General features: G+C 49.5%; 1 protein-coding gene across 1 annotated transcript in view; it reads left to right on the forward strand.

Annotated features, from left to right (window-relative positions):
* Positions 1-1,019: 1,019 nt before the first annotated feature.
* Positions 1,020-13,617, forward strand: part of LOC138292289 (zinc finger E-box-binding homeobox 1-like) — a 399,590-nt gene continuing 386,992 nt past the window's right edge. The window contains exon 1 of the mRNA XM_069230798.1: positions 1,020-1,185. Coding sequence (XP_069086899.1) covers positions 1,128-1,185 — 58 coding nt within the window. The 5' untranslated portion in view covers positions 1,020-1,127. The remainder of the gene's footprint in view (positions 1,186-13,617) is intronic.

The raw sequence follows: 13,617 nt of genomic DNA on the forward strand, positions 1-13,617 counted from the left end.
AATCAAGGGTGTGTGTGGGGGCGCCGGCCTGACGGGCTTCCGCCCACTCACACTGGCCATGCGGGGGGCTCTAATGCGCCCTCCTGTCACAGGAGACCCCCTTCCAACGCCACGCGCCTCTCGTGAAAGGGCAGGGAAGGCCGGCTCGATGAACCCGCACCAATACTGGGGCTCAACCTATCCCCAGCAAACTCAAAATATGCATCTCTGTTAAGCGAGGCAGGAAAGGCGAAGTGGTTTGCCCAGGGTCACACATGGTGTTCACCTGTAAGCAGTGCTTTAAATGGGCCGGTACTCTCCGGTACGGAGTACCGGCACTTTTTTATTTTGAGAGGGAGAGTACCGGCATATCTCGAGCAAAACGTAATACTTTTAATTGGAGAGTACCGGCACTTCTCAGAAACAAGCAGGTACTCTATTACAGAGTACCTGCACTTCTATTTTTCTATTTAAAGCACTGCCTGTAAGCGAAGATTGCCAATAGCACCTCCTGTATAGTATTGGCAGCCCCAGACGTCCACACACCACCTACTGGGTAGTCAAGGCAGATGTCCCAAACTTGGGGTGCTGGTGCCACACCCCTTTGCTCCTCTGGTATTTCAGGGACGAAGTGTAGTTTATGTTTGAAACGTGGACTCGTGCGTCTCCCTCCTGCCGAGTGGGATTCATGGTGGTTGGGGGAGTCGGGGCAGCGATAAGCCCCTCCCAGACCATGCCGAGGTCACAAGGGTCACCTGTTCCAGTCCGGTCCAGGCGCCCCAAACCTCGGGCAGTCCTGAGATGTTTGTGTTATTTCACTGTTAGATACAGTAAGAGGCGTTTTCGTCTTCACAGGATGTCTTTCATCCACACAGCAGAAAGCATCGCTCCATGCCAAGGCGCAGCTGGCACCGCGAGGGGCACTAACCCCAGTGACTGCCACACCCGAGGAAGGGGGTCCGGGGCACCCCGGCGGCTGCCCACAAGCACCAGCCTGTCCCTCCCCCCGGCTCCGCGCCCTCTTGGCTTTGAGTCACGGGCTCAGCCCCTTCTGTTGCCGTGACATCATGTGGGGGGCGGCGGGAGACACCCCAGCATCATGTGCGTGAGAGCCAGAGGCCGGGGCAGCCCGCCTGTGAGCAGCCACCATGGCCGAGGACCCCCGGGGGAAGCGGCGCAAGCAGGCCAAGCCCCGCAGGAACCACGGTAGGAACCCCAGCAGCACGCGCGCCTAGAAGCCAGCGCTCCGGGATCGGCGCTCATTTCCCAGGGAGGTCTGCTCTAGAGCGCGCCGTGGCACGGTGGAGCCTGAGGCCGGCAGGGCCGGTTGGGGGGCAAGGGACCCTCATTTGACTCCGGACCCCACTGTTCACCCACTCTGATGCCCCCTCCGGTGCCCTGAGGTCCTCTCGGGGCCCCCCTGACACAACTCACACAACATCACAGCCCAGTCCCCTAGCTTGACTGCAGTATCCACCGCTTGAACTACATTTCAACGCTTTGAGGTCTTTGAGGGACTTACGCGCTGCACCAATGATTCGTCTTTCGGGCATCTTCGAAGAAGAGATGAAAAGTTTATGCTGAAGAGTGAAAGTCTGTGGCTGGCTGTAGGGAGAGGGGGGGGGGCTCTCTATTCTCTATTCCCGAGGATGAGTGGCTAGTGGGGTGCGTGCCAGCGAGGTGCCTTGCCTTGGGATGCTGCACACGGCATCCCCAGGAAGAGAGACAGGGCATCTGGGTGTACACAAGCTTAAGACAGCATAGCTCCTCTGGCTTCCAGGGGTCACTCTGTGATAGCTATGTCCAGCGCTTTGACGCGACTGCTTTGCGTGCTTGTAATATGGTGCATGCGCTCCGTGGGTTGTCATGCCCTCGCAGGGAGAGGGTGAGCGGTACAAAGCAACGCGCTTTTTATGTTTGAGTTTTTGAGCCGCCAGTCAAGGGCGACAAGTATTTGTCTTACACTGCCTTTAGGATGGATCTTGCGCAAGTAGCTTAAGTTTGTTTAACCAACTGTGTAATGATATGGCACATGCACCTTCCTTGTGAGCCACTCCCAACAGATGACGACAGAGTATCTTTCAGATATGGGATTCTGCCTAGGCGCTATCATGGCTGGCAGGAGGCGCCGGCACCGCGCACTGCCCTCTAAGTCCAGCCCCATAGGTGCCCTTCTGTGCTTACAGGTGCTACAGCCAGGGCCGCTGGTGTTATGCGACCAGGAAGGACCAAATTATGTGGCAGGGTTGACTAAATTATACGACAAGTAAAGGCAAAATAAGAGACTTATGCGGTACATTTAGTGACAATATTACTTCTTTATTTTGTCATTTTTACAAATAACACTAGCTAAGTAATGGTTCCCCTCATTAGTTCCAGTTTAACACTTGTGTGCAGCAAAAAGTAACAGAAAGGGGACCAATCAACGTTTGCCAAGGGTCCCTGCGGCCACGTTTTAGAATGTATTAATCCGTGTGAGCCAGAAACATTTTGTGTGGGAATCTACAAATTGTACAACAGATGACATGGTGTGTGACAATTGCAGCAAATCCATAATTATGAGGAAACAATTGCGTCCACTGAAGGGCATGACTCCGGCGCCCCTGCTGCCCCTCTCTCGAATGCCCTGGCAGGGGCAAGCACAGGCGATGCCCAGCTATAGTAGCAATCTTTCGTTTCTTCTTGAGCACCCTACATTTGTGGGCGGAAAGTGAGGTGGGGGGCAGCGATGACGTGACAGTGACAGAGCCGCACAATGTGCTGAAGAGTGGAAGCGGGATTAGGCGCAGGTCTCCGGGCTTCGACCCCCGCTCCCGTTTCTAGCCCCCTCCCCCAATCTGTGAATCAATGTTGAAACGTTCCCTAGAACCTAACTATCTGTTACCAGGGGAGCCCTTTCTTTAAAAGTTTTACACATATTTTTTTTACAATTATTATCATATGTGCAATTGTTTTAGCGAACTCCAAAGTCTGTAAAGCAGAGACAAGATTGGTGGGATTCAAACAGGCGGCCTGCAGATCACAGCATCAAGCGCGAAACCCACCGAGCATCCTGCCCGCCTTCATTCACTCATTTACTTCTCTGTGTGCAGGACGAGTGCAGGCCACTAGACGAAGATAAATGCATGTAACTGTTCTGTAGAGTGAACATATAGGCCCATATTTATACTTTTAGCGCCGTGTTTGCGTCGTGTTTTGACGCAGCTTGGAAGCTTGCGTTGAGTTTGCGCCAAAGAAACGACGCAAATGCGGAGCTAAAAAAATATAAATACGAGCCATAGTCGTAAAAATGTAATCCAGAGCACAGCTAATAGGAACAGAAAAAACAGCGCTGAAAAAAAAGTCGAGCACCCGCTCTCCCCTTCGCTCGCCCCTTTGGGGCGCCCACCAGCCACCAAAGTCTTAGATGCCTTGATGGTATTCACAAAGCGCAAACCTAGCTGGGCCGTGCCGACCACACGAATGATACTTTTTTTACTATAAACGTAATGTTTGTGTGGGTCTCAGATGTTGAGAGCGTCCTCTCAAACATGAATGATCACAAAATGCTCATAGTATTAAACACATATTGTGGGACCTTGCCCTCCAATTTGGATAGCAGAGTTTTCGTTTTTTTGTTCATTTTAAAACTGATCGGGCTTTGGAGCTGGAAACACCGCTAGTGCGAATATTCGGTTTAGATCGCCTCTTTCCAGCGCACAGAAACAAATATCCGATAGGACTCACATAGCGCCGACCAAACTAGAACTACCCTTCTGCGCTTTATGACTATTGCGGCGCTGGTCTTTTAGTTACCCCCAGAAGGACGGAAAGCCACGGCGGCCTGGCGCACTTTATATGCTTCAATCCGAGCAAAGGCCACCCGAAGTCACAGAGCACAGGGGCCGAAAGCCACGGCGGGCTGGCGCACCTTATATGCTTCAATCCGAGCAAAGGCCACCCGAAGTCACAGAGCACAGGGGCCGAAAGCCACGGCGGGCTGGCGCACCTTATATGCTTCAATCCGAGGAAAGGCCACCCGAAGTCACAAAGCACAGGGGCCGAAAGCCACGGCGGGCTGGCGCACCTTATATGCTTCAATCCGAGCAAAGGCCACCCGAAGTCACAGAGCAGAGGGACGGAAAGTCGGAACCCGCCGAGAAATAAGGTGTCGAGTTGCTTGGGCCCCACCATGTGCGCACGGGGCCCAGAAAGGCTCCCGGTTTTCATGCTTCTAAAGATTCTGCTGAAGAAGAGGGGTGTCTAGTTGTGAGGCTGAAAGCGGCACCCACTTATCTGGATACAAACCAGTATAGAGAGTGGAAGCCACTTTTAATGGGAGGTTCTGGACCTGGTCTGTGGCACGCTAGGACAGAGGGGGCTTAGTGGTGGCAAGAGGTACTGGTACACGGGACGCATTCATGTTGAAGAAGTTGAGGAAGGCAGCGCTTGCTTCAGGCCGCTATGGCCCCGGGCAGTACTTCAAGCCATGCAACAGTGCCTAACCCTGCAGAAGTGCGTTCACTCCTGGGCTCTCGCTGACGCAGAAGCCAGGCCAGGCTGGGAGCGGGCATGAGCCCCCACTCAAAGTAAGCTGCGAGCCACACAAGAACGGTGGCACACAAAGTCTGGGGTAGTGGTAGCGGTGCCACCTGCGCGCTGTGCCCACCATGTGCTCAGGTCTCTTACTTCAGGCTCAGTGCCGACTAGCACATTGGTCTTTCTGCCGGGAAGAGGAAACCAAAAACGTGTTGAGTGGGATGTTTGCATATTTACTTTTACGTTCTCTGTTATTGAAAGTGGAATCTTCGGTGGATTCCTATAGTATTTAGGCAACGTCTATGGTCCCGAGGAAGGCCAAATGACCAGGAGTGGCAATGCAGGCCGCAACATGTAGGTCCCACTCAAGGAGGTGGAGGCCATTGTGATTCTCAGATGTCCGTCCTTTGTACCACCAGAGTACAGCGTGTTTCACCTTATCAGGAGGACCACTATAAAACCCATCGTCTTGGTTATACTCTAGATACATTTACCCCCTGTTTTGACCATTCAGTATCAAAGAACTCCCAGTCCTTCTGTTGGGTCTGCCCAGATGTTATTTTGTTCAGGATGAGGGGGTCAAATGATGTAGCCTGACACGAGATCTTCGTGGGCGTGACCCCCTAATACCCTTAATAGGTTATTGCAAGCAGGGTTATCGAAAGGAATAAATGTCCTACTTGGGTTTACCCCTTTTTTGCTGAATGAATTAATCTCATCCACTGGTATTTCTTAGGCCGCATTTCGACTTCATCATTTCTGTAGGTTATGGGTTGTTGTAGATGTAGACAAACCAGGTAATGTGTGAGAGTCCCCCCACCCCTAGGCCTGTCTGTCACACGAAGTGTGTATCGAAGCTCAGTCCGTCGGCTAGTGAACCCCACTGCACCAGGATCAAACCGCAGGAGCCTCCAGGACACTGCGCCGGGATTCGCGGCCTCTCCGCGCTCTTTGTGGCTGGACCATGTCGGCCCCTGTGGCGGTACAAGGGCAGGTGACAGGCTTGTTCTACAAACGTTCCTCACCGTGACAGAAATCGCCAGTGCATATCTTTTTCATGTATGTGTACAGTGATGTCTCGGAAGGACATGTCTAAATAGATTAATGCCAAGAGCGGGATGACTGCAGGAGTCCAGGGGGATGCGAGGCGCGGCCCGAAGTGCTCTGAGCAAGACCAGAGGCAGGGCGGGGGATAACAATGAGGCGTCTTCACACTTCACCCAGCCCTGGGGTATTGGTATTGGCCTGGCCCGCAGCGCCTAGAGGTAGACTCGGCTGATAAAGGTGAAAGGCGCTCCCGTTAGGTGAATGTGGCTCCTAGAATAGGCTGCGGGTGACTGTCTTCGGGACGTGACCGACTCAACAAGGACCTCTCTCCGAATCCCGAGATAGAGGAGCCTGCGAAATGTGCCCCCGGGCGGGGGTCCGGGCGAGGCGAGGGGTAGTCGTGGCACTATTCCCCCAGCCTCCTCATTTGTGCACTTCGGTCTAAGCACTCCAGTGACTCATAGATCGGAAGTGCCTCGGAATAAAAGCGAAACCCGGTTCGTGACATTCGAGGAGTCATCCAGCGCATCAGACAGCGAGGCCGTCGCCTGTGGGCAAGGGTCTCTCGCGGGCTGCGCAGGTAACCGACTCTTCCTAGCTCCGGCGGGGCTGTGCCAAGGTCGTGCACACCAGGGTACCAGCTGGCCCTCTCCTGGCAGGAGTGGAACCTGCTTTACTCACACTGGCAGTGCCCAACGCACTGGCAGGGTCCTGTCCTCGGCAGAGCCATCCTTGGAAATGTGTGTGGTTTGTGTGAGCCGAGACTACATCTTCTGGGCCTGTCACTGTTCGCACCCGTTGCGCGGTGCAGCGCCGCGACTCTCCTGCACTCCCAGAGGAGCTGGTGCTTACCACAGGAAGTGTGCGAGTCACTGGGCTGTGTGTGTGAACAGTGCAGGCGGCACACAGGCCCGAAGCAGTCACTCACCCTGTGACCCGCCTGCCCGGGGCTGCGGCCCACGGGGCGGGAAGTGGAAACATTTACTCCGATCCCGTTCAACGGGATCAAGAGATGGCACTAAAAATGGGGCGGGGCCCTGATGAGGAGAGTCCAGGGCTCAGATTACACGTTTGAGGGTCCCGTCACAAAAGCAGGTGTGAGTACTGACCGTGGAAGCAAAGTACGCTATTCTACGTACTCTCCAGGCCTTTCTGGATCGCCCCGAAATGCCCAACCTCCCGTTAGTAAAGGTGTTAAGAGGGCACCGACCCTGCTGTCTCTTCTAATCCTATATGGTTATTCCCAGAATAGTCCCATTTTAACATTCTGGGGGCATTTCACAAAGGTGGATAAGAGTTCTTTATACAGTACCACTGCAGTTCTGCTTCACCTGCCCCAAAATCCTTCGAGAACAAGTCCTTTTATTTTTAAAAACCTTGACCCCAAAGAAATTAATAACACGGATAGCCGTGATAGTAAAGCGTTTTGGGGTTTCTTAATTGCTCCCAAACAGACTGAATTTTGTGAAGTACCTTCCAGGGTCGTGCACCTGCTGCAGAGGTCTCTGTTTACCCACCACGATTCAGGACACAATGGCGTAAATTCTCTGGCAGTTAATGCACTTGCTGGGGAAATCGACGTTCAGTCTAGTCCCAGGCCTGAGTCATCATAACACAGCACAGCAGGTTAATGTGCCTGCTGCCACGCACAGTTTGGAAGATGCAGGCCACACACGGACTTTGTGTGGATGGCTCAGTTGGTTACCGCTTTTGTGTGACACATCCCTGTGTTACCTACAGGTCACACGTTGAACGCTGTGTAATGCCTCTGTGAGTTAGTAAGGGCACTGAGAAGTTACTTGCAATCTCCGAGGCATACACGTAGAACCCTACTGTGTTCGTACAGTATTTGGGTTTTCGGAGTTTTTTTTAGATACGAGTTGTTAAGCTCCAGCCAGGACCACCCGGGAATAAAAGAAGCGCTCGTGTTTTTTCAGTGGGGTGTTTATGGGGGTCTGAATGCAAAGCAGGCCCGCGCGGGCACTGCTGGGTGTGGGGCAGTGTTGGGAAACTGCCCCAGGCTCCGCTCCTTGCACTGGGTCCCGCTCACTAGAGCTGCCAGGTCAGGATCTGACTCCACCCCCCCGCTTGTTGGTACTGGCCGTGTACCAGTGGGCACCGGGTCGGACTCACCCAGGCCGCCGTGGGCAGCGCCAACTTAGAAGCCCAACAGCCAGATCTCCTCCGGTTTCACTCACTAAGAGCAGCACTTTTAGATGGTTAAGTGTGAGAACTGATTTACGGGAGAACACGGGATCTCCAGCCCTAACTCCTCTGCGCGGAATCTGAATCCAAATTAAAAAAAAGTAAATAACCATCAGTTTCTCAATTTCTATACATTTGAGGGGAAGAATGTGGTCACTGATTTACGGAGTTTAGAAGACAAACGATCAGAACCCCTTTCTTCACAGGGACGTCTGCGGTAAAGTCTGGACGTGTTTTATCCTTTATGAGTAACCACACCAGGCAGAGCCTGGCATTACCCTCTTATTAATAAGTAAGATAGGTCGCCGGTTAAGTGCATGGTGGGCGATCTCAGTGGAAGCGAAGTTCGCGGACATTGATTGAGACAGGGAAATGTCACACTTCCTTCATTCCAAGTTCATTAATACCCACGTTGGGGAACGAAAATATTTATTATTTGAACGCGAAGAGATGCATTTGCATTGCGAGCCATTTAAGTGGTCATATAGCCAGGGTCACTAGAAAAGATTATTCTGCCACTATAGCTATTTTAGTAAATATGAATCTGGTGGCACCTGTCCATCACGTGCTGTAATATTAATTTTAGCTCAAACAGGTCAAAATCTATCGACGTTTGTGTGCACGGGCCCGCAATGCTGCAACAGCCGCTTTGCAAGAGTTAACCTTTCACCTCTCTGCTGCTGAAGGCTGCATTCAGCTATTTCCAGAGGTTACAAAGTATCCCATATGATTTACGCATCCTCAGATAATAGGACAGGGAGAAAGACGATCTCTTCTTTCTCTTGAAAACATTCTGTTTTATCAGTCACAAAAAATCATGCTTACATCACAGACATTGTTCCTAAAGTAGCGTTTTTTTTCAGGAGAAAACTCAGGCCCTATTTATACTTTCTTAGGGCCGCATTTGCGTCATTTTGTGACGCATAAGCGGCGCAAAATTTCAAAATACAATTGTGTTTTGTAAGTTGGCGCCTCTTTTGCGTCAAAAAATGACGCAGATGCAGCGCTAAAAAAGTATAAATATGGGCCTCAGACTTAAGAAGAATTCCATACAAGTCTCATCTTTTTAAAATCCAGTATTTTCAGTACTAAAGGGCTACTCCTAACGTAAAGAGTGGGTTTATGTCACACTATTATGGTGGAACTGGCGACCTACATCACATTCCCTTTGTCGACAATGGCTACACAATCAGAGTAGGTTCATATGGGAAACTGCAGCATTGCTATTCTTAACATCACATCTCCCTCTCTCCACAATTTTGTAGTAGGTGATTCTGCCATGCTATCTTTTTGTAGGTCAATATTTCAATGCTGACCTAGTGCCCACACCACTGGACAAGTTGCCTACAGAGGCCCTGTAGCGTGAACACAGGTAAAACCTGATATTAAATACACATTCTGCATAAGAGCGGGTGAGGCACCCCTTTTGTGGTGAGAAGTATGTACAAGAAAACTTGCGTCTAAGTCAAACACTGCATTTTTTACCAATCTGTTTTACTTTGAGAAGTATACTCGATAGTGGTGATAAAATGGTATTTCAGTGCTTATGTCAAAGATACAATTATAAATTGCTGGTGGATAGCGTTTTTGTTTGATGTGCTGAATATGTATGTTTTGTTCCCTAAGAAGTCGACGTTGTTGGCATGACTTCGGAATCACTCTTGCACCAGTGTGTTAAAATAGCACAACAGCAAGAGAACAGTACCACATAGTTAATTCTATAGCGTATCTTTAATTTTATGGTATGTCATATAAATGTTTTTCCTTTGTTGCGTCATGGGATTTTCATTACTTAATAATTAAGCGTACATGCTACACAAATTGGTCCTCTGTTGCTCCATAATTTCAGTGCCACTTAATATAACGCAAAATTAATTTACTTACAATAAAAGACTTTATGAACTGTACGTTTTCTATCTAAATTCGGAGGGCCCTAAAAAATGCTTCCCATGATGTGACCCCCGCCACCCCAGACAAATCCGGAGCCCCCTTTCTAAACACTCCTTCCCTCATCGTTTCTCTGACACATTGTTGAAAAGAGCTCAGAACCTGCTTGCTTGAGAGCTGACTCACCAAAGCCCCAGTAATTCTCAAGTTCGGCAGTCCCAAGATCCACTGGAAACCCCATCTCATGTTCTGTTTGCATCAACCTCAAAGCAAAAACAAGAAGACAACTCCTCGGTACTGGTGCACGAACCAGCGCAAGAACACAGATCACACGTATTACCGCCCCTCCCCCAATGAATGAATAACTTGGAAGCGATATGTTCCTTCCACTGCAGATTTGTACTAATGAAAGGTCCGACACACACAACACACGCGCACGTAACACAAGCGTGCTCGCACACAGCACATGCGTGGGCGCGCACACGCACGCGTGGGCAGAGGCACACACCAAAACACTCACACACAGGCTCCTGTAAACTGAGCGTGCAAGATCTGACCCACACATGTGTCTCCCTCGATCCGGCGCAGTGCCCCAGTGTGCCCCCCCCAAAAGCACACATGTGCATCATTCACATTAAATGGTGCCATCTATTACATACCTCACTGTCGGCAAGCATCTTAAGACTCCCTCTATTCGCTAATTCATGAACTAACATGTTACACACAAACTGAGTTAAACTCTACGCGCCGCCAATGAAGTTCATGGTCCTCACGGTTCGTTCCTATTTCACTGGTGATTGACAGATTTCAGGACTTTTCCGACTTTCTGTGAAGCGCCCCTTTAACCGTCAGTTGAGATGAGCTGTATGCCTAGACTAAAAAAAAAAAACAATACTTCCGGCAAGGATGTTGTGTTACATTTTTTTCCAAGCAGCATATTACTATTGTCCTTGGCATAATTTGAACTAAGTCTGCTCCAGGTGTTTCCAAAGGGGACAGTTGGGCTATGGCTGAAGGCACTGCGCATGCTCTCAGTGCCTGTCAGGGCCATAAAGGTGTTCAGAATACGTGGTCATCCAGTCCTTGGCCTCTCTACAGAGCAACAGGCCAGTAGGTGACAGTTTAATTTATGATTCTGTGCAAATATGTTGGTACGGTGGCATGCTACGCAAATGTTAGTGTATATGCTTAAGACACACACACAATTATTTGGACCACGCTTCTTTCAGGGCCCCCACTTCTTTTACCCCACTTACTGCCTGGGCGCAGTCACTGCCTAGGGATGGTGACGCAAGGCCTGCCCTAAACTCCCACCTCTGTTAAGGAATGCCCTTTGCCCTTACTGCATACCCGAAGCATGGTTAACAAGGCTTGGCTGCACAGAGCTCATTCTCGGGTCTATGGGTGGCCATGGGAGACTCACGCATGCCACATTTTCACGATTGCCTCCTAAGACACATTTACATACAGCAAACAAGCTCCACTGCCCTGCACAGCCAGTGGTTAGAAGGAAAACGCAGCCCTCCCGGGCCTACACTGGCCTCCCCAGCTTTAGCCTGATCGACGTGCTAAGAGGTGACCCACAGGCGTTGCACGTAGGCAGCTCCTGCCACTTAACGAGCCTGCAACACGCCCACCGCGGCGGCCAAAAGTGTGTAGAAAGGTCCTCGCCTCGCCCCCTCTCCCATCCCCACAGATGAACAGAACAAGTTGGAAGCGGTGCTGTCACGTAATCCGATTTCGACATTTCTGGCAGCGAGATGAAATCTCAGGGTTTTAATTCAGCCCAAATGACTCCACTTGAGCAGCAGAAACCCAGCCCTGGCAGCAGGAAGGCAGATGGGGCGGAAACGCCCTGCCTCGCAGTCACCGTCTCGTGACACGGGTAGTCAAGGGTCGCGTGGACTCGGCCCGGGGGCGCCAGAGCACTTTCAAAGGGCCGCTTTAGAGAGATTTCGTTTATATCCATTAGAATAGGTCTGTGAGGCCGCGAGGTACAGTTACGTTATGGTGTGTTAAAACTAATTCAGCTCATTATAACTGGTATATTTCATTTTTTTAAATTTAAATGTTATGCTGTAAGTGGCATTTTCACCACACTATAATGTCTCTTTAACCTTTGGGTTTTTCGATGAATTTCTAAGGTTTTTAAACATTAAGTAAGATATTGCTACCATTCCTTACTATGGCACCACTTTAATCTTTGCCTTTTTTCAGTGAATTTCTAGGGTTTTTGTAACATTAAGTGGTAGATTATTACCATACTCTCTACTCCAGACCGGCCTTTGGGAATGCGCTGTGTGGCGTTGAGGGAAGGGCCTTATCTGCACCCATGACCTGCATCTGATTCCCAGTTGGTGGACTGCATGACTGGGGCTTGGTGCCCCCTACGCTGCCCCTTTATAGAGTTTTTTTTATTTCCTAGGACAGAGGGACCAAGCAGGGGTGGCCCCTCAGTTATGACAGAGGAGCATAGCCCCACTTCTGAAAAGCAGCATAAAAATAACATGATAATAAAACTAATTTATTGTCTTTTTATTTTTTGCTATTTTAATTTTTGCTATTACGTCCGCAAGTCTAGGGCAGGGTGGAGCCATCCTCTGCATCAGCAGCAGGGAGGTGAGTGGTAGGTGCACTCTAATTGCACATGTTGGTTTGGCTGGCCATCTTAGGCCAGCTAAACCAACAGGCACACTTAGAATTCTCCACCAGGGTGGAGAACCACCGCAGGCTCCCAGTCCCTAACTGAGCGGCGTTTCAGCCTGCTAAAACCAATCCCGGCACTTCTCTCATGTTGGGTAACAACCTGAGAGAAGCGTCTGGATTGGGCGGGGAGGGGAGCAAGCAGAGAAGCCCTGAGGTGGCGAAGAACACCGAGGCAGCATGCAGCAAGTAAGTTGTTTTGTTATTTGTTATTATTCCCAACCCCCACGAACTCCTTTCTTGCGCGCTCCAACCCCCCGCTCTGCCCCACCGAGCATTATTGCCAGCAGCCGCCACTGAGACCAAGTCCCTTAGTCCTAAAATTGCAGCCACAACATTTTCTTCAGGTTGCTGCCAGCAAATCAGATTGCGTAGTTTGAGCTCACAGTACATCCTGGCTGATCCTCTGTGAAGGTACCACGGTGTGAAATATACATAAATTATGAACCTCCATTTCTAAAAAACTACTTAATGGATTTAAACCAAATTACAAAAAACACACTTTCTGGATATCACTCTATCTCAATGTCAAAGTTGGTTTAATTCCTTTAATTCATTTCTTCTGAATCACTGTTTAATTTTCTTAATTTGGAAAATTGTGTGGTGAAAACACTCTTTGCCCAGTGCCCCTGTTTCTCGGCCCTGCTTGATGGATCACTCCAAAACTTTCCAGAAAAGAGCTGAGGTGGATGTGACTTTTTTTGGAAGGTTCGTGAAGATTTGTCAAAAAACGCCAAAGATATAAACAAACCGATAAAATCCATTCCCATTGGAAATATAGTCCAGTTCTATATATATGTTTGTGTGTGTGTGTATAAGTGTGTGTGTATATATATATATGTACATATATATATTCACTTAAAAAAACAAAGGTTACAGGGACGTTATAGTCATGTTCTGAATCTACTGACACAAAACCAGAGAAATTCAGCAGTTCAAGTTAGAGTTATTTCAAGGAACTGTAACTCGCGATCTAAGGAAACTATGACTTGCGCCCTCGCCTTGCACAGTTTGCTCTCCAACAATTCGACTTCTAATATTTCATTGATATGTTTATTGGCATTATAAAAGTTGTCATGGGTGCGGTAATATCTGGGGTAATTAACAATGCATGGCGAGGCCACAAGTTATAGTTACTTTAAATAACTCTACCTATAACTGCTGAACTTCTCTGGTTTTGCACAAGTAAATTCAGAACCTAACTATAAAGCCCCTGTAACCTTTGTTTTTTAAAGTGAATTTCTAAGTTTATTTAAAATTCCATTTCCTAACTGTATC

The sequence above is a fragment of the Pleurodeles waltl genome, chromosome 4_2 (genome assembly GCF_031143425.1).
Source record: "Pleurodeles waltl isolate 20211129_DDA chromosome 4_2, aPleWal1.hap1.20221129, whole genome shotgun sequence".
Lineage (NCBI taxonomy): Eukaryota > Metazoa > Chordata > Amphibia > Caudata > Salamandridae > Pleurodeles > Pleurodeles waltl.